Source organism: Diabrotica virgifera, chromosome 9 (assembly GCF_917563875.1).
Source record: "Diabrotica virgifera virgifera chromosome 9, PGI_DIABVI_V3a".
NCBI classification, from domain to species: domain Eukaryota; kingdom Metazoa; phylum Arthropoda; class Insecta; order Coleoptera; family Chrysomelidae; genus Diabrotica; species Diabrotica virgifera.
This window is the reverse complement of record NC_065451.1, coordinates 67951831-67974809: the sequence shown is the minus strand read 5'-3', so window position 1 is coordinate 67974809 and position 22979 is coordinate 67951831. Positions and strand designations below refer to the sequence as shown.

Sequence of the window (22979 nt, the reverse complement as noted above, 5' to 3'; positions counted from 1 at the left end):
TGTAGGTATCTTTTAGTAGAAGCAAGCAACAACTAAGGGAGGTGTTCAAGGAAATTGATCCCAAGATACTAAAAACAGGGTTTAAAATAATTAAAAAAAAAACAAAGTATATGGCCGCCAAAAGAACACCCGTGTTGAGCTGCCCCCCCCCCCCACTTGCAAATATTAAAAAACAAATAGCCCTGATTTATGAGCTTTCATATTCCGCAAATTAAAATTTTTGACCTCGTTACACTGAGCAGGAATTTAATATTTTAGTGAGGGGGGGGGCTGAGTCAGCCCCCCCACTACTTAAAAATAGGGATATTGAATCGGTTTTTGCGGCAGAATTACGAGCTATTTATGAGCTCTTGAAATCATATAGTTTCGATTTTTGAGCTCATCCCCTTCACCCCCAAACAACCCTTTAATTGATTTAACTTAGAGAAACATGCTGAGAAAAATTAAAATATATCGAATCGCGGATATAATTTGTATAGGTTTTATATTCTAAGAATAAACTCTTAAATCACGCGCATTTCGATTATTGAGCTGCAACCCCTTCGCAAGAAAACCACCCCTTCTTCCCGGCTTAAGATAGAGTTATACTTAAAATGCATTCAATTAATTATTTGGCAACTACAGATCATTTTATAATTTATGAGCTTCCAAAATACGCGCATTTAGATCATTAAATTGTAATTCCTTTTATATAGTGCAGTCACTGAAGGTAAAAATAAACTATTACCTTCAATTTCGGTGAACCTTTATCGATTTTCACGAAAATTGGTGAATGGTTAAAGGAAACCTCAAGAAACAAAGGTGACATGGTGCCACCTTGCGCCTTTACCCTGAGGATGGATGCCACCCCTTCTCGGGGGAGAAACTTATTATATCAAAAATAACTTCACAAATCGATAGAAGCACAAATTATAAGCAAAATTTGTTATATAAAGTTATTAAAATAAGTTAATACTTTTTGAGTTATGAAAGATTAAAGATTTTAATTTATTCGTGAAAAAAATGCATGTTATAAAGCGGTATTTCATAAATGACTGAAAAACTGTAAGTTTTTACAAAAAAGTTAATAGAAGTTTAATTCGTATAGCTTATATTCTAAGAATAAACTGTTAAATCACGCGCATTTCGATTATGAAGCTAGAACCCCTTCGCAAGACAACCAACCCATCTTCCCGGATTAAGAAATAATTTTACTTAAAATGAATTAGATTAATTATTTGGCGACTACATATCGTTTGATAATTTATAAGCTCGCAAAATACACGCATTTCAATTATTGAATTGCAATTTTCTTTCTATAGTGCAGTCACTGAAGGTAAAAATCATATATGATCTTCGATTTCGGTGAACCTCCATTCATTTTCACAAAAATTGGTGAGTGATAACCCCATAAATCGAGAGAGGGACAAATTCTAAGCAAAATTTGTTATATAACGTTATTAAAATAAATCAATACTTTTTGAGTTATTAAATATTAAATATTTTAATTTTTGTGAAAAAAAAATGCATGCTTTAAAGCGATTTTTCATAAATAACTCTAAAACTGTAAGTTTTTACAAAAAAGTTTTCATCACTAAAATTGAAGCTAATAAAAAATGTAATAAATTCCTTACTTGAGAAACCATTTAATGTTAATTTAAAGTAAGTTATAGGTAATTGAATGTATATTTTTTTCTGCGAGTACATATTCAAATCCAAGGATCTAATCTTAAATAACGGGAAAGCGATGCATTTTATAATACTTACTAAATATTTGCCAAAGTACTTAGAAATACCTATCAAATGAGCTCCAGAAGAAGTTGATAGCATCAAAATTTATACTCCAAAATTTACAAAAATTTGAAAAATTTTGATTTTTTTTTTAAATCAGATATATATTTTTTAAAAATATTCATTCTAAATCGGTCAGAATGTTTAAGGTCATTACTTATGCTAAAGTAAAGAAAGTATTACAGGGATTACAAAAGATTTTAATTTTTGTAGAAATGGCGTTCGTTTTATTTTTCACTTTTTTCTAAAAATTTGAAAGGGTCCTATTATTTTCATGTTCACTTGCTTAATTTTGATATCAACTTCTTTCGGTGCTCATTTAATAAGTATTTCTGAGTACTTTGACAAATATATATTAAGTATATTTTATAAAATGCATCGTTTTCCTGTTAATTAGGCTTGAATAATTAGATTTGAGTTCTCGCCAAAAAAAAATACATTTATTTAACTATTATAACTCACTTTGAATTAATAATAAAAGGTTTTTCAAAGCTTTAATTTTGGTAATGATAACTTTTTTATAAAAACTTACACTATTTAAGTGATTTACGAAAAGCCGCTTTAAGCATGCATTTTTTCACGAAAAATTAAAATCTTTGATCTTTAATAACTCAAAAAGTATTGATTTATTCTAATAACTTTAGTACCATTAGATCTTATGGTTGTGAGACCTGGGTAATGACAAAAAATATGGAGCGCAACTTAAGGAGGAAAGATACTAAGAAGATACTTTTCGAGAGAAAGATACTATGGAAACTGCAAGAGGAAGATGCATGGAGATTACTTGTCATTCGGACAAAAAAAAATGATTTAGGTTTTTTCTGTCAAATGATATAAAGAATTGATTACACTTGGTTTGGATCAGTAATTCTTTTATTTGGGGGGTTCATTGGTTTCTGCGTGCATCTTTTTGTAATGCGGAAAATTCGTACAAATATTATAAGAATTGTGCATTTAATGATAGACGCATATAATTTGGACCACATATACTACACATACAAAGGTTCAAAATTAGATATGAGGCCATGACAGATTTTTCCTTTTACAAAAATGGCGGGTATTCATAATGGCGACGATACATATGTGACTAATATCACTATAACTTTTTAACAAAAAGTCCGATTTCAACCAAAGGTATATGGATTCTTTTTTTGATGTATGAGATCGAGCTCCTGAACCGGAAGAATCGGTTTACCAAAAGTTGTGTTTTTCCTGATTTTTTATGTAAAAATATGTTGTTTTTTTTACTTTTTCACCCTGTATATATTAATTTTTCAAAAAGATAATACCGGCATTGAAAAGAGCTTAAAAATATCTTTTAGGAAATATTTTGAACTTTTTAGTTATGTTAATTCATCATCATCATCATCATTGGCTCGACAGCCCTTTCTGGGTCTTGGCCTGTTCCAGGATTCTTCTCCACTCTGATCTGTTTCGTGCTTTTTTTCTCCAGTTTTTTATTTTTAAGGTTTTTATATAATTTTCTATTTGTTCTAAATATCTCAGCTTCGGTCTTCCTCTTGTTCTTTTTCCTACTGGTATCTGTTTGAATATTTTGTTTGGTATTTCGCCTTCTTCCATTCTTTCTACATGTCCCATCCAACGCAGCCGTCCTATTTTAATGAATGTTATGATATCTGGATCCTGGTATATTTCGTATAGTTCAAAGTTGTACCTTCTTCGCCAAATTCCATTTTCTTTTGTGCCCTTATATATGTGTCGCAACATTTTTCTTTCAAAGGTGGCTAGCAATGTTTCCTCTCTTTTAGTGAGTGTCCAGGTTTCTGAGCCGTATGTGAGTACCGGTCTTATTAGGGTTTTGTATATTTGGCATTTTGTTTTCCTTGCGACGTTGTCTGATCTTAGTTGCCCAATTAAGCCATGATAACTTTTATTGGCAATAAATATTCGCCTCTTCACTTCCTCTGCTACGTTATTATCAGATGTGACTAGGGATCCCAAGTATGTAAAGTTTTTTACCCCCTCAATGTTGTATTCTCCTATTGTTATATTTTGTGGCTGCCTTATTTCTGTGTTTTTACTTACCTGCATATATTTTGTTTTGTTCTGGTTGATTTTCAGGCCACTATTTTGTGCAGCTCGTTCTATTTGATTGAATGCCTCTATCATTTCTCTTCTTGATCTTGCGATTATGTCAACATCATCTGCAAATGCTAGTATTTGCACGCTTTTATTAATTATTGTTCCTCGAGTATTGACTGTTGTGTCCCTCATTATTTTCTCGAGTACAATGTTAAACAAGATGCATGATAGAGCGTCTCCCTGGCGTAGTCCCTTTTTCACATCTATTGTTTCCGTTAGTTCGTTTTGTATCCGGATTTTACTTTCTACTTTTAGAGATTCTTTTATCAGTTCTATTAGTTGTGTTGGTATATTAAATTCTTTCATTGCTTTTATTAAGTTATGTTAATTACCATGTTATAAATGCATAACCTATCTTTACATGTACCTATGTGCGGCAGATTCGTGCAAATATTATAAGAATTATTGTGCATTTAATGGTAGAAGCATATATTTTGGACCACATATAGTACACATACAAAGGTTCAAATTTAGATATGAGGCCATCTCAGATTTTGCCTTTTACAAAAAAGGCGGGCATCCAAAATGGCGACTATACATATGTGACTAATAGCTAGGGTTACCATAATTTATTAAGGCCAAATCCGGACAGGGGTAGTTCAAGGGGTTGTAGAAAATGTAAAATGTGAATTTGACTGTGTTGCTACCTCTACATTGTACATATATGGACGGCCTCAGTGCAAAAGGTAACAAGTCAAATTTTCTGGTTTTGAGGAATCGAGAAAAACGGTTCTTTGGTTTTTTTCGGGTAAATTTTTTCATTTTTTCATTTTTTCAGAAAACGATACAAAATAGTGGTTATTATTGAACTTTAAAAAATTTTATGGTTGGACTTTCAATTTAATTAAATTTCTTGACTTTTTACAAAATGCACAATATTTTTCTTACTTGTTACCATTGACACATACTTACTCAGGTACTATTTCTTTTTTTTAGCAACTCCAATGTACAAAAATACTAAATTTAGTATAAAATGACTTTATGTATATTTATTGATTGGAAACAAGTCAACTAGGCAGCGATTATAGTGATAAATTCAAATACTGCCTTGAAGGTAACAAGTCCACTTTTATTTCCTTTTGCACAAATGAAATTTTTCATATTAAACTTGTTACATTCTACACGTAACAAAATTTAGGCTTTCAGTGGTAGTGGACTTGTTTCTTTTTGCACAGAGTTAGACATTGGTAAACCAATGAATATCACGTGATAAAAAATCCGAAAAATGACTCGTTATCTTTTGCCTTGAGGCCGTCCATATGCGAAATGCATATGGCACAATTAAAAGTACAGCTGTTTCCTTACAATGTGCAACTAACATCGAAAATCTCTGCCAGTTTAAAAAAATATATACACCTATGTTTTAACATGACAAACAGAGCTACCAACTTAACTAGGTGCTGCGCAGAATGAAATTTCCTATCGTTGGGCCAAGTGTTTTCCATTTTTTTAGTAAAGAAAAAATCCGGACATTTCTCGTATCCGGACGTCAATCCGGACATGTCTTTCCAATCCGGACTGTCCGGACGAAATCCGGACGTATGGTAACCCTACTAATAGCACGATAACTTTTGAACGAAAAACCCGATTTCAACCAAATTTGATATATAGGTTCTTTTTTGATGTATAAGATCTAGCTCTTGAACCGAAAAAATCGGTTTACCAGAAGTTGTGTTTTTCCTGATTTTTCTGTAAAAATATGTTGATTATTTTTTCAATTCTTTCACCCTGTATATATTAATTTTTCAAAAAGGTAGTACAGGCGTTAAAAAGAACGTAAAAATATTTTTTAGGAAATATTTTGTACTTCTTTGTTATATTAATTACCATTTAATAAATGCATAACGTATCTTCACATGTAGGTACCTATGTGCGGCAGATTCGTGCAAATAGTAACAAGAATTATTGTACATTTAATGGTAGAAGCATATAATTTGGACCACACATACTACACAGACAAGGATTCAAATTTAGATATGAGGCCATCTCAGATTTTGTCTTTTACAAAAATGGCGGGCATTCAAAATAAATCTGCCCATAGGTACATGTGAACATACGTTATTCATTTATTAAATGGTAATTAACATAACTAAAAAGTTCAAAATATTTACAAAAAAATATTTTTACGCTCTTTTCAATGGCGGTATTACCTTTCTGAAAAATTTATATATACAGGGTGAAAGAATTGAAAAAGAAACAACATATTTTTACATAAACAAACAGTAAAAACACAACTTCTGGTAAACCGATTCTTCCGGTTCAAGACCTCGATCTTATTAATCAAAAAAAAGAACCTACATATATACCAAATTTGGTTGAAATCTGACGTCTTTTTCAAAAGTTATCATGCTATTAGTCGCATATGTGTAGTCGCCATTTTGAATGCCCGCCAATTTTGTAAAAGGAACAAAAACTGAGATGGCCTCATATCTAAATTTAAACCTTTATACAGTAGGAAAAATGAAAGAATACCCATGAACGAACATATAAAACACGCTGTATTTTCCTGTCACCGTGTCACACAAAAAAAGACCAGCGCAAATACATGTAATAATAATTATTACATGTACTTGCGCTGGCCAATTTTTTGTGTGACACGGTGACAGAAAAATACAGCGTGTTTTATATGTTCGTTCATGGGTATTCTTTCATTTTTCCTACTGTATGTGTAGTATATGTGGTCCAAATTATATGCTTCTACCATTAATTGCACAATAATTCAAAATTCTTAAATAAATTCTTAATAATAAAAGTTTGTACCTTTAGTTTTTCTTTTTTAAACAAAAACTTGAAGCAATTAGGACAAATTGATAGTGACAGATAAGTAATTACCATATACCAGTGAAGTGACTTACTATCTTTATTAAAGGGTTTATGGTTGACATTTTATGAATATTCAAATATGGGCAAATGCTTGTTATTCAAGAAAGATGCTGCAGAGGATAAGACTTCTTTCAAGTGTGATGGATGCAAGAGGGCTCTACATATTAATTGTGCCAGTATAACAGCTACAGAAGTAAGATGTCTTCAATTGGCAGCAGATACTAGGAAATTAAAATATTTCTGTGAGGATTGTGAGCAAGGTTTACTGTTAGTACCAATTTTGAAGTCTATGGTTGTCATTTTTGTAAAAGGCAAAATCTGAGATGGCCTCATATCTAAATTTGAACCTTTATATGTGTAGTATATGTGGTCCAAATTATATACTTCTATCATTAAATGCACAATTGTTTCACATATCTACTGTACTATTGGGGGTGCACCACTCGCCTACTATAATCTCATTTATTCTTGAATATAATATGTTTTCTTTTTTCATTTGTAAAATGGTTCTACCATTGATATAAATAAATAAAAATAGATGATCGATGCCTCAGAAGCCAATAGGTGTAAGTCAATAAGTGTTTAAAATGAGATACTAAGATGTTTCTGAAAGTAGTTGCAGAAATATAAGTAGTAATGGAAAACAAATAAACCGTCTTTATTTATCATAATATGGGTAACATATTCATAAATACAAACAAAGAAATAATAATATTATTATATATATATTATAATAATATGTGTTATATCTAGTCATATATCTGTCATTTTTAGGTAGAATGTGACTTACACCGTTTGACTTCTGAGGCATCCATATGTACATAGATCAAAAAATTAAAATTACCTCGTCATTTATTAAAAGTTGGATTTGCCCATAGCTATCTCTAAGAATAACAAACTTATTCATCCTTTGATATTCTAGCCATCCACATAGAACTATATGTTCACCTATGTTAGCACTTCTTAATTCGCCACAAGTGTATGTTCTATGTGTATACTTATTAGTGAAATTTACAGGCTCTCTAATATCACACTCAACATATGATGTGGTTGATTTGGTTTTTGTTGAATAATTTCTCAAGGATCTTCTACTGCAGTTAAGTAGCTAAAATCAAAAAGAGATTTAATATTAAGAAAAGTTAAAATGTTTAAAAAGTGTGGAAGAGTTTTGCTATAAACTTCAGATGATTTTAAAATATTCTCTGGAGGATAGGTAACAATAGACCAGTAAAGGTGAACCTTTTGGCGAATTTTTTGTCCTCGAGGGTTCTCTAGGATCAAGGACCTCTATCTTTTCCATCTGCTAGGGCGACACTGTACAGTGCAGCGAGGTGAAACTGGTGTGGTAAGAGAGAGGGAGAGTTGATGGATAAGGCAGTGTTGCCAGATTTCTCCCAGCACGTCACACTCTTTCTAAGCGGCACATTTTCATCTACAGCTCAACTGACAGCACACTTAAAAGAAAACAGTACTGCTGTGGAGTTGGACAACATGTAAGTGTTGACAAAAGCAGAAAGTGACTATTTTATTAACCCTATATTCCTATATTGCATAGCGAGCGGCAACACCAAAATTAACTTCCGTTAGAAAACTAACCTTTAATTATTAAGTGAATTTAAACTGCATATTGTGTTCTGAAAGATTCATTCTATCTATGTAATCACGCAAACTCCTATGTCATTATGTCAAGCCAAGTTTTCGCGCCAAAAGTTGGCGGGCGTTGCCAGTCGTGTGTTATACGCGAGAGGTAGAAGATCTTTCAACTTGTTTTGTTGTTGTACACCATTTTTGAACGTAAAATTTAATACTTTTTGTAATAAGCTTATGTGAGGGAAGTAATTCCTAGTAATTTTATAATTGTAAATATAAAATAAGAATCACAAATCAAGTTGTAAACAGGTGTTGCTTTGAGGCAACTTTATGCAATTGAATCATGGAACTATCTGAAATTAGTGTAAATCGATTCTGTGGAAATCGGAGTAACAGAAATGAAAAGGTTGTTATAAGACCAGTGCCAGATGATTCTGATGACAGTAAAACAAAACCTGCTTGTACAAAACCTATTTTTGTAAAAAAAATTGCATTACCTATTCCGAAGTGGAAAGGTAATGTACCTACGACAAATAAAATAAAACAACCAATAGAATACTTTACTAAATTTTTTGATGCCGAGTTGTTTGGAACTCTGATAGAGCAGTCAAATTTATATAGTATTCAACAAAGTCCAAATAAGCCATTTGGTGTAACAAAAAATGAAATTGAACAATTTATTGGTATGTCAAGCTACATGTCTACCTATACAGGGTGCGCCAAACCTCTGGTGTTCTTTGATTACGGCTAAACTATGAGATATACAAAAAAATGTTTATAACATAACTAATGTGCATCAAAGAGGTCTATAATTTAAAATTATTTTCAACTATACAGGGTGAGTCAGAACGACGGTATGAACCAAAGTTGTATTTTTTTAAATGGAACACCCTGTATATTAAATCATTTTTGAATATATTATTTAAAAATATGAAAAATTTGTATAAGGTCTTATAGGCCTAAAGTTAACAATTTTCGAAATATTTACATTTTTATTGAAAAAAATGGTAATATTTATAGGGTTGTGGATTATGTTTCCAAGGAAATAAAAATTTAAGTGATAGGTCAAAATTTTTAAAATATAGTGTTATTTTTAAATAATTTAATATTTTTTACTTTTAGCCATAAAATATACAGTGTGATCACTATTTGCAAATACAAAATTTTCTCATTTTTTTTAAATGGGACACCCTGTATATTAATTTTGCGTTTTGTAGTAAATATTACAACCTTTCTTTTGGTATAAGGTTGTATGTACCTAGCATGTTTCGTTTTGTAGATATTTAAAAAAAACTATAGATTTTACGTTTTTGCGGATTTTTTATTAAAAAATTTTTTTGCAAAAAAAAATTATAATCTGGTTTTAGAAGCATACACTAAAATATAAAATATGAAAATAAAAACGTAATTAAAGATTAAAATAAATCGTATGCTGGTACAATTCAATTGAATTTAATAACTTTAAATTATTTTACAAAAAATATTTTACGATATTAATGAATGAATAAATTAGTTACTAAATTAAATAAACAACCAAATTTTAAATCAACCGTAGTAATTCTTCTACCGCAGCAACTTTCCTGTACCACATTAATTGTTAGTTATGTTATGTAGTTTACGAGTAAGATCAGTTAATAACTTTTTAATTTACCTACATCTTGAGAACGTATAAAGTATGCTTTGAAACAAATGAACGTTATGGAAGTATATTAAGAAGTAAATAGTATCTATGTACCTACTCGTGTCACAAAAGCTGGTAATAATTTCTAATGGTTTCGCCCAAAACAAATGTCATATCCAAAAATTTTTCGGTTAAAAAATTTAAATTTAAAATATAAAAAATTGTTACAAAAATTTCAACTACAAAAGTATTACCAGCTTTTGTGACACCAGTAAATACTATTTATATTAATAAATAATTTGGCTGATACATTTAACATTCATTTGTTTCAAAGCATACTTTATAATAATTTTTATATTCTCAAGATGTATGTAAGTAAATTTAAAAGGTAAATTAAAAGTTTAACTAAATACAATTTAACTAACAATTAATTTGGTACAGGAAAGTTGGTGTAGTAGAAAAATTACTACGGTTGATTTAAAATTTGGTTGTTTATTTAATTTAGTAACTAATTTATGCATTCATTAATATGGTAAAATATTTTTTGTAAAATAATTTAAAGTTATTAAATTCAATTGAATTGTACTAGCATATGATTTATTTTAATCTTTAATTACGTTTTTATTTTCATATTTTATATTTTAGTGTATGTTTCTAAAACCAGATTATAATTATTTTTTTTGCAAAAAAATTTTTAAATAAAAAATCCGCAAAAACGTAAAATCTATAGTTTTTTTAAAATATCTACAAAACGAAACATGCTAGGTACATACAACCTTATACCAAAAGAAAGGTTGTAATATTTACTACAAAATGCAAAATTAATATACAGGGTGTCCCATTTAAAAAAAATGAGAAAATTTTGTATTTGCAAATAGTGATCACACTGTATATTTTATGGCTAAAAGTAAAAAAATATTAAATTATTTAAAAATAACACTATGCAGTACAACCTCCCATATCCGGACCTGTCATATCCGGACCTCCCCATATCCGGACGGTTCTGTGCCGTCCGGATCTACCGAAAAAGGCAGTCCTGCTGTTGGACAACGCACTAAAAGAAGAACTAAAAGATGGCGAAATAATGTATTATAGAAGCTATAAAACGTGTCTATCGACGAAAGTTATTGACGGCGTTGATTACTGGAATATATGAAGGAGAAAACGTTTCAGAGACTGTAAAAGAAGTAGTGGTTTTGATATCCGGATTTTTTCATATCCGGATAGGTCTGTCGCCACATTGACCCGGATATGGCAGGTTTTACTGTATTTTAAAAATTTTGACCTATCACTTAAATTTTTATTTCCTTGGAAACATAATCCACAACCCTATAAATATTACCATTTTTTTCAACAAAAATGTAAATATTTCGAAAATTATTAACTTTAGGCCTATAAGACCTTATACAAATCAGATTTTTCATATTTTTAAATAATATATTAAAAAACGATTTAAAATACAGGGTGTTCCATTTAAAAAAATACAACTTTAGTTCATACCGTCGTTCTGACTCACCCTGTATAATCAAAAATAATTTTAGAATATAGACCTCTTTGATACACATTAGTTTTGTTATAAACGTTTTTTTGTATATCTCATAGTTTAGCCGTAATCAAAGAAAACCAGAGGTTTGGCGTACCCTGTATATAAACTACCGCAACAACCAATGTTTTGGAACCCAAAAACCAGGATTACCCAAGTAGCCGATGTAATGTCTGTGAATCAATTTGAGGCTATAAAAAAATTATTATGAGCGACAATACTAGACAACTATCCAAATAATTTCCATATTATGACAATTCATACAAAATAAGACCGTTGATCACTAAAGTGAACAAAGTTTGTTCTACAATTCCCCTTGGAGAGTTCTTGTCAACAGATGAACAAATTGTTCCTTTCAAAGGAAGAAGCAGTATAAAGCAGTGTAATAAAAAAAACGGAAAAAGTGGGATACAAAATGTTTGTTTTATCCAACGAACTGTCAACACTGATGGAATCGCCATAAAACGAAGTTAATGGCGTCAGGATGAGAAAGAAGATAATCAGGTAAAGGAGGGAAGATAATCGGACAGTGCTAGTCAGGTACGTTGTGGGTGTAGCAAATTTTACCTGACAAATTCTCTGTCTCTCTAGAAGTGCTAGAACCTCTCTCTTGTATGTTGGCGCCTATCTCGCTTCACTCATGGAATGGGACGGGGCCATTCCATCAGTGTTGACAGTTCATTGGTTTTATCTGATAAATGTAGTTTAATTGCATATTGTTGCTTACAGTACACATTCCGAATTTTCCAAAAAAGGGAGGCCGACTCAAAAATTAAATTATGTGATCATTTATGTTCATAATTAAAGCCAGATAAAATGAAAAAAACATTTTTAGTTTGCATATTTAGAATTCATGCAATATAGGGTTAATTTAGTGTCTAAATATCCCTGTTCATTCAACTGTAAACATGTGAATTATAAAAACTCCCGTCTAAAAGAAAATGTTTGGAAGGAGTTATAAACTGATTACTATTATGTACAGTTTACTATATCTCTTTACCAAGATATTTCACCTACTTGGGAACTTTTAATTTAAGAGGATACAGTAGCACGTCATCAATATAACTTCAGGAGATAGTATCAAGTATCACACCTTTTTTCGTAAGGTGTGCGAAACTTTAACAACAGTGCTTTGGAATTGTTTGACATAACTTGATTGAATGTGACATTAAATCATAGGCGCGCTAAATGGAAGTAATAGAAATCAATTTTGTTATTGGTAAATAAATATTTATAAAAATAAACCAAAATGGGTGAAAATTTTATGTTAACATAGGTATTTGCATGAAATAATAATAATAAATAATCATTTCGTTGTGAAGCGAAACAAGAGCCGTCTTATTTTATTTAGTTCATAGAGTGCCAAAGGCACTTTAACTTTATATACTCGCATTAGAATTCAAAATAGTTTTACGTAAAATATAACTACATATAACTACAATTCATAATTAACAATAATCTATTTTTTCAAATAGGCCAACAACTTAGTTCTATTACACAAAAATATAATAAATTAACTAATAAACACTACTTTCCTATGAAACAACAATAAAGAATTCTTAAAATGAATGAAAACTACTGCACTTAACAGAAATCGATAAAGATAACAGAACAGATAAGAGAAAATATGACGCAGGTTTGTCAAAATGACAGTGACAATTTCTCTGTTTCCTAATTAGTTATATGTTCGATTTCTTGTTAGAAATAAAAAATTTTAGTAGGTCCAAAATGACAAAAAATCTAGGCATGGGATAAAAAAGTTTATTTGAAGAAAGTGTATTTTTTTGTTCGTCTCAATGGCGGTATAAGCTTGTTTTTTAATTTTGTAATTAAGTATTTTCTATGGGATTTTAATTTTGTATTTAATTACAGAGTAATTTCCACATCCTAATATATTTCTCAAATTGGGCTCTGTACCGCCATTCTTTATTATATTACGAATATGTGTGCCACATATCTCGACAAAATATTCAAAATTACAACCGCAATCTTGGACTGCGTTTGTTGCTACCTTTCTAAGTGTCATATTTTGCAATTCTCTGGAAAAATGGCTTCATCATAAACGTATTAAGAGCAAAAGCTTTATCACCCACTAGAAAGGTGGTAAAATATAATTAGTTCCCAGTAAATTTTTCTGTCCAGGTAAACTGAATGAAGAGTTTTGTATTTTCTTTCCCATTTCTAACTTTTTAGATATGTTCTATCTATCTCCTTCTGTACCACAAGATACTACATTGTAATAAGTTTATAATTTGAATAAAAATTAAATTGGTCTTTATTTAAACAGCAATAACTTCTGAAATTGGCTTCACTATCATTCAGTTGTCTTCTTACTTAAGAGTAAACAGTAGCGATCAACAGGTAGCAATAAAATATAACTTCGGGAGATAGTATCATAAACTTTGGCAACATTGGTAATCTTTGACATTATGTAAGATTAATATTATTGACAATTTAACTCATAGGCGCGCTAAATGGAAGTAACCTAAAACAATTTTGTTATTAGTAAATAAATATTTATAAAAATAAACCCAAATGGGTGAAAATTTTATGTTAACATAGGTATTTGTACGAAAAAATAATAATAAATAATAATTTCATTGTGAAGCGAAACGAGAGCAGTCTTATTTTATTTAGTTCATAGAGCGCCAAAGGCACTCTAGAACACCCTTTAACCCTTCTTAGGGTCCCATCAGACGTGCATATTTCATTCTCTTTGAACTACTAAAATTCGGGCTACCGTTATCGGTTCACAACGAAATGATGGCATGAATGCCGTGGCGGTATCTGCTAAAGACGAACGAAAGTTTTACTTCTAATATTAACAATATCAAAAATAAAATAAAACTTAAAACTAGTCTTCTGGTTAAACCAATCGTGGCTTGTGGCTTCTAAAATTTGCAAGCCAACGAATTGCCGGAGCTAAGAAGGCCGAGGGAAATCTACCAGGTTAAGTCGTACTTCATGGAATGATTATTTATTATTTTGATTAGTTCTACTCGTAATCTGAGTATTCGGAACTAAGCTTTGTTGGAATTTTACCGTGCTGGACAGGCGGGAAGTGAGATGCAGCCTGACAGATCTTCCTCGGCATTGTTAGCTCCTGCACTTTTTATAAAAATACACTTTCTTCAATTTTTTTATCCGATGCCTAGATTTTGTGTCATTTTGGAACTACTAATGAAATAAAAAATTTTAGTAGTTCCAAAATTACACAAAATCTAGGCATCGGATAAAAAAGTTTATTTGAAGAAATTGTATTTTTTTGTTCTTCTTAATGGCGGTACAGGCTCGTTTTTTTAATATTGTATTTAATTACAGAGTAATTTCCACATATTAATATATTTTTCAAATTGGGCCCTGTACCGCCATTCTTTATTTTATTACGAATACGTGTGCCAAATATCTCGAAAAATATTCAAAATTACAGCCGCAATCTTGGAACGCGTTTTTGCTACCTGTTGATCGCTACTGTATCACCTTTAGCAAAAATAAATTTTTTCGGGTTCAAAAATTGCAATTTTTCGATTTTAAGTTCAACCGCGTTTATCTCGAAAACTATGCATCCTACGAAAAAACTTGTCAGAACAGTTTTTGCTTAGAATGACCCAAAAAATACAAAAAAAAATGTTTTGTTTTGCGAGAAATCGCTGTTATGTAATTCCTCAAGGTCTTTGTTTATAACAATCTTATCGACATCCGGATCAACTGTTACCCAACAAATTCGTGTTCTAAGGGTCAAGATACATAAAAAAATCTTGGGTAAGACCATCTGAATAAAGGAGGCCGTTGTACCCCCTTGGCGACAGGACTATGAATATCTACCTAAAAAAAATTGGCATTTGTACTGTAGTCAGGATTTCTGTACCTAAACATAGATTTATTACGAATTTCATTTTCATGGGAAACAACTTTTCACACTTTTTTTATGTATGACAAGAGTAGATTACTTCTCATAGGTAGGTACTTACATTGTTAAAATTTGTGGTGTCTCCAATTTCGATGTTCTCATAATTTTGGCACGGCTTTTAATGGACTTTTTCTTGGAATTATTCGCTTTATTTGTCGTTTGATTAACTTTTCCCATTTCGTTAAACTATTGATAATATGTTAAAAATAAAATATCCTCCTAAATCTTTATACTCGCATTAGAATTCGAAATGTTTTAACGTAAAATATACTTACCTACCTACATAGAACTGAACTAAAACACAATTAACAACAATCTATTATTTCAAACAGGCCAACAACTTATACAACAACAACAAAAATATAATAAATAACTATCAATAAACACTATTTTCCTATGAAACAACTATAACGAATTCTTAAATTAACACACTACTGCACTGGAGTGATATCAATAAAGATGACAGAACAAATTAGAGAAAATCTGACGCAGGTTTGTCAATATGACACTGATAATTTCTCTATGTTGCCTAATTAGTTATTTAGTTATAATATGTTCGATTTCTTGTTAGAAATAAAAAATTTTAGTAGTTCCAAGATTACACAAAATCTAGGCATGCGATAAAAAAGTTTATTTGAAGAAAGTTTATTATTTTTTTCTTCTTAATGGCGGTACAGGCTCCTTTTTTCAATATTTTATTTAGTTATAGAGTAATTTCCACGTACTAACATGTTTCTAAAATTGGGCTCTGTACCGCCATTCTTTATTATATTACGAATATGTGTGCCAAATATCTCGACAAAATATTCAAAATTAGAGCCGCAATATTGGAACGCGTTTGCTGCTACCTGTTGCTCGCTACTGTAGCCTCTTAAGTATAATGGTTGTGTAGGATTTCTCCTAGAGTAATAAAACAATAACAAATAGAATAGAATAGAAATATGCTTTATTGTCACTGAAAATTATACAATTTTATGGACAAAGCTTAACATAGATTCACGAAAAAGATATACATAACAATAACAATAACAAATACAATTTTATAAAATTAGATAAATCGTCAATAAAAAAAAATATATAAACAAGTTAAAAAAAAGTGAAGTAAAAAAACAAAAACCAATATATTGCAAAATTACTATAAATTGCAAAATTGAACCTACAACATAATATAATAAAACACAAACAAAGGAACTAATAAGTTTAAGCTGCTGTATGTGACACCCAAATATAGATAAATACACTTTAGTTACTTGTACATTACTGTGATTTCTTAGTTAGTCATTAAGAAACTCTTCTACTGAATAATATGGTCTTTTAGATAAATGAGCTTTTGTCATTTTACGGAACTTGAGAAAGGATGTTGCAGATTTAAGTTGTAAAGGGAGATGGTTGTATAGTTTTTTTGCGGAATATAGTATAGATTTCTTTACTAACTCAGAAGACGGGATCGGTAAATAGACATCAAAAGTTGAATTTCTGGTGGAGTAGTCATGATGAGGCCTTGCTGGAAAGACATGCATGTGTTTACGAATTAAGCAAACAGTTTCTAAAATATACAAAGATGGAAGGGTTAAAATTTCGTGATCTTTAAAGTAACTTCTGCAATGGGTTGTTCTTCTGAGGCCAAACAGATATCTTATTGCTCTTTTTTGTAATTTGAAAATAACATCAAATTGGGCAGCTGTACTAGACCCCCAAAAAGGAAGACCATATCGAAGATGAGACTCGAATAAAGAAAAATATGTTATTTTAGAAGATGCTAAATTGAGTTCCTTCGAAACAGATCTTATGGCATAGCAGGCCGAGGCGAGTTTCTTACTTAACAAATCGATATGAAGGGACCATTTGAGGTTGCTGTCTAAAAGAATACCAAGAAATTTTACAGAATCAACGGTAGAGATCTGGCTGCTATTCACAAGCAGGGGTTGAAGAGCACCTTTATATGATAATGCTACCGTTTTATCCACGTTAAAGGGGAGTAAATTAGAGTCAGACCAGGTTTTTATCGTAAGAAGATCAGAAGTTATAGTTGCATGAAGAGTTGCAATAGTTGAGTTGCTCCAAGTGATACTGGTATCATCAGCAAAAAGAAAAATTTTTCCATCGATTTTTAAATTAGTGATGTCATTTATAAAGATCAGGAAAAGTAGAGGACCCAATACTGAACCTTGTGGTACTCCACATATAATGTTTTTGAGACTAGAGTCAGTATCATTTGCTCTAACCAATTGTTTCCTATTATCTAAGTAAGATTTAAACCAATTCAAAGAAATACCTCGAATTCCATAGTAATTAAGTTTTTTAATCAAAATGTTGTGATTTACACAATCAAAAGCTTTGGAATAGTCACAGAAAACAGTGGCAGTATAAAGATTATTGTTTAGTGCTTGGTAAACCTCGTGAAGTACAGAAAACATGGCATCAGTTGTACATTTATTAGTTAAGAAGCCGAACTGATTTTGTGATAAAATATTGTTATCAAAGAGAAAGGACATAAGTCGGGTTTTTATGAGCCTCTCAATAATTTTGGAGAGTACCGGTAGTAGGGCAATAGGTCTATAGTTGCAGGCATTAGATTTTTCGCCACCTTTATGAAGAGGAATAATAATGGCTGTCTTTAGGCACTCTGGAAATTTACCGTTTTCAAAGGAATCATTAATTAGTGACACGAGGAGTTCTAACACATTATCTGTGAGATTTGAGAAGATTTTTATAGATAGTCCATCAGTACTACAAGATGATTTGCTTTTGATACTATTGATCGTTTGGATCAATTCAGATTTATAGATTGGTCTTATAAAGAATGAATTCGAGACAATTTCTGAATTAGGGAGATAGGAAATGGGATCTTGTTGAGACTGAATAGTGGATGTTATATTTTTACTCACGTTAATGAAGTATTCGTTTAGATTTTCAGGGTTTGGAAGGGCAAATGTTTGAGCTGCGTGGGTTTTGTTTCGAAGATCGTTTATTATGGACCAAGTTTCTTTTGCAACACTTTTGGAGCTTCCCAGACGATTTTGATAGTAGGCTTTTTTAGCTGATTTGATGAGTTTTAAGTATGTGACTCTGTAATTGGTGATATATTGAGTGACAGAGACGTTGGTAGTAAATTTCTTGATATAAAGTAGTGAACGCATATTTTTTGCTGATATGCGGATACCTTTGGTAGTCCAGGGTTTGCGACGTTTTGGCTTAATCGTAATTAAAGGAAATGCCTTATTGAAGATACAGACAAGCTTCTCCAAAAAATCACTGAAATTATAGTCCACGTCCGTAGAAGGAAAATGCCAGTCAGAAGTTAAACATAAATTTTGAAATTTATGAAAATTCCGAGCGGAAAAAATCCTACCTAAACGTCGGGTTTTCGAGGAGGGTTTGCTGAAGATGTTAAATTTCGTATATACTGCTTCATGATCCGATAGTTCCGCATTAATAACTGTAGAGCAAACATCAAGGGGTGAGAAATCGGAGACAATATAATCAATTATGGTAGATGTAGTTTTTGTAATCCTTGTAGGAGAATTAACGTGCATGGAGAGACCATATGATTCAAATATGTTGACCAAGAACATTTGGGTAGCACAAGCAGCAGCATAATTTATGTTGAAGTCTCCGCATATAATTTTTCTGCTTTTGTGAGGCAAGTCATCTAACAAATTTAGCAGGTTCTGAAAAAATAGTTCCACGGAAGAGTCAGGTGATCTATAGATGCAAATAATGTAAAGATTAAGATTTTTATTAAAAACTAAGGAAAATTCAAAGAAGGCTTCATTCAACAAAAAGTCATATTTTGTTATCAGAGAAAAATAATTGTTTGCAGAAAGAATTAGGGTGCCTCCATGAGCTGAGTTTGGACGATCATACCTAGCAATTGTGGTATAATTCTCTACAAAAAAAGGCTCGTTGACTGCAAGCCAGTGTTCTGTAACAGCAACTATCTGGGGAAATCCTAATTCCTCTAGAAACAAAAACAATTCGTCAGTTTTATTTCTTATAGAACGAATATTAATCAGAACCATACTAAAGTTGTCATCACTAAAATTATTCGAGGTTTCTAGTTCCTCAGAACACGTCGTATTATTTAAAAATTTCGTCTTGGAGAGCTAGTGGAATAATAATTTCGGTGACATTCCCTTGATTTTTGCAGGTGAATAATTCTTTCCGAAGTGAGAAAAGACCTAAAAGCAGCAAGATCAGCGTCTACTTCATCTGCACCGATTCCATAAGCATCGTTGAATTCTAGAAGAATTTTTCTTAGATCTTCATTCTTAGTCGGAAGTCCTTTGGAAGCCAGAAAGAGTTTAACACTTGTGTTGGTATACCCATCATAAAATACTGATGCAGGTTGGTCGTGTAGAAAAGCAAGATGAATTTTAATGGCCTTCAAGATATCCGGTTCCCTTAATCTGGCTAAAAGATATCGACTATTCGAGTTATTGGTCAATCTAACTCTTGGTGGGGTCAAAGGATCCAGATTTATCGATGGTTCTAAAGTATCCTTCTTAATGAAATTAATATGAGAACGGAAAGGATCTTTAGATTTGCACATTGCAATGGCCTGCTTGTCTGTCAGTATATTTGTGGTATCAACTTCATTCTTGTTGTTACTTGGAATGGTAATTGGATTTTCCAAGTTAACCGTGCTTCTGATGTTCTTCTGATTTATATCTGTCTCAGATGAAGTCGTTGGTTCGGAGTATAAGGATTCTGTAGACCACTTAACGTTTACACCCGGTGGCCAAATTTCTTTATTAAATAATAAGTCAATAGATGTTTTAGACTTAATACCTATTTTGAATGAGGAGCCAGTATCTGAGTTGGCATCTTTAAGGAGGGCGTAACATCTTATAAATTCCTTGATACCTAGCTTCTCTTTAATGTAATGAACTACTTGTATAGGTGTGTATATTGGGGCTAAGTTGCTAATGACGACAAAGTGACATTTATCTTGTGCAATTTTTGTTTTTTTGACTGTACTGGTTTCAAAATGCTGGGTGTCTTCAGTTTGGGTACTTGAAGTGGCATATACTATGTTTTTCTTCGATACCTCTTTCTTCGTTGGTATAGTAGGTAGTTTGTTGGAAAGATTACACATTTGATTAGATATTTCACTGATGTGTGAAGAGAGCCTCTCTAATCCCAACTTTATCTCAGATGAATGTGTATCTTGGACTTGTATTTTAATCGTGTCATTTGAACAGCCGAAAAAAACTGACGATATATTGAAAATATCTTGTTCCATCTGCCTTATGGATTTTAAAAGATACTCAGGATTTAACAAGTTATTTAATTTATGAATCTCGTCAATTTTTTTTGTAAGATAGTCTAATTTGTCGTCATTTTTTGCTAATAAATCATATGTCTCTATAAATACAGGCAAATTATCTGTGAGTTTTTTAGTAACTTGAAGTAAGGCGTCAAAGTTCTCTTGTGGTATTTGATTTTTTGTTAAATTTGTTACTTTTTCATTTAAACATCTGAGGCTAGGTGAATCACATAAGGTACAGAAATATTTTAAATGGGCATTTTTTGGATCTAGTAGAGTTTTTGAGACGGTTTTATTGAGACCAGAACACTTGAGACAAAAATATCGTCTACAGTCCCCATGACAACGTATCTTATATTTGTCGTTTTCGGAAAATTCAATCAAGCAAATATCACAATTGTAGATCATGGTGGTCAAGGTTAAGCAATATTTAATTGGGTCGTTGAATGTTAAAAAAGTAAACAAAATGTAGAATAGTCAAACAAATCTGGTAACACTTACAACGAGTTTAGTTACACAACACTCCAAAACAATAACAAAAACACTTAAACAAATTTGAGTAAGTCGGTCGTGATGACAACCAAAACAAAACACAACTGGTCACATCGACGACTGAAAACGAACTGGTCATCAACTTCTTCTGCTTCCATTAAAATATGCATCATTTCGTAATCCATATTTTTTATGTGATACCAATGTCAACTGTTTCATGCTGTTAACAAATGCTGACGCAAGCCACTGGCGTCTGCAGTCGTTGTCGGAATCGTACCTTTATGGTTCCAGTTAAAAAGTTTGAGCCAATAATTTAATTCCAAACTATAGATTATCCATACTACTTTGCTACTTTCACTCAATTAATAAAAAGTATTTTAAGAATTAAATCAAGTAAGAATTAATAGAAAGTACTTTTATAAGTTCATATACTTTAAAAGTAACTTGAATTTAGACATTTCTGTAATATTGGTTCTTAATTCTTCTACATTTCAATAAAATATAAATTAATTACATTATAAATATATCAATATTGCAACATTTTAAGAAATTGATTACCTGTTTACTGTTAAAATCCTTTAAAACCGTAATAACTCTAATAATAGGTGTGGAAGATATTTTATTAAAATAATTCATTTTAACATTTAAACTCAAAATTATTTTTTTGAATTAATTTGTAGGTTATGTTATTAATTATAATCACAGAACACACCAATAGACATTTGGCATAGAGCATAGAAAGGAATGTGCTGTCATCCGTCATAAGGTTTGTTCCAACCTTAGAATATAAAATAAACAGGAAGGAGTCAGTCATATATCAACAACACCTTAAATTTCTAGCGGAACCGGCCATCTTGAACGTCTGTGGATGACTCATAAGTTTTTGTCAACGAGGTAGAAAGTGTTTGTGTATTGGATCAGCTGTGTGCATAGGCGTAACATCTGGTAAAGCTCCTGTATATGCAATCAATTAACTGAAGTTATTAGTATAATAAAATGTTATTTAACTGACTTTTCAACAAAATATTATATTAATACGTATTTTCTCTTGATCTATAGATGTTTGTTTAACATCAAAGATGTAATAAAATCGTTAAGAATTTCTTTCCTTCCCTCTTTCAAAGGTACGTCACTGGAGATAGAAAGCAAATCTGACAGCTGATCGCCATTTGCAACCTCCTTCCTGGCAAGAAGTCAGTTCGCATTGTACTCCTTCCTGGTTTTTTATATTCTAAGGTTCCAACACGACCATAGAGTTAAATATTAGCATAGAGAGAGTGTCATTCAGAGCGAAGTGACGACACCATCTTTTTTATTTGGATTAGTGCTGTTTCACTCTTACGCATAGTAAAGCTGCTACAGTTGTCCTCCTCTTCCGTGCCTATATTCACACTGAAAGTCATTATAGGTCTGTTCGTACAGGAATCAGAAACTATCACTGACTATCAGCAACTGCACGACGCATGCGTGTTTCAATATTAGCGTTCGCACAATTGAAACACGCATGCGTCGTGCAGTTGCTGATAGTCAGTGATTCCTGTACGAACAGACCTTATATAGATTCTCGATACAATGTGTTAGAAGGAGATGCAGCAAACCAGTCCTTGAGATCTTGTCGTCAGGAAGCGCGGAAGGTAGGCTCCCTCTATGTTAATATATACCTCTATGAACACGACCGAGAACCGTCACGAAACGGTAAAGTCGGATTTATAAGTTTGACGTCGCGTAGACGTAGACGTAACGTAGACGCACTGGAAAAGATCAACACCGAATTTTGTGTACTCCTGTTTATAAATGAACGCAAGCGCCTGACGGAGCGTGTAACGTAACGGAAGAGATGACCAACTTTCAAGGTTGC

At 31.7% G+C, this 22979-nt stretch overlaps 1 protein-coding gene across 1 annotated transcript in view; it reads right to left on the bottom strand.

The window, feature by feature from the left end:
- LOC126892873 (aspartate--tRNA ligase, mitochondrial) overlaps nucleotides 1-21894 on the bottom strand; it is a 77459-nt gene extending 55565 nt beyond the window's left edge. The window contains exons 1-2 of the mRNA XM_050662692.1: nucleotides 21680-21894; nucleotides 7541-7801 (exon numbers count right to left, since the gene is read on the bottom strand). Coding sequence (XP_050518649.1) covers nucleotides 7541-7801; nucleotides 21680-21757 — 339 coding nt within the window. The 5' untranslated portion in view covers nucleotides 21758-21894. The remainder of the gene's footprint in view (nucleotides 1-7540; nucleotides 7802-21679) is intronic.
- Nucleotides 21895-22979: the final 1085 nt, after the last annotated feature.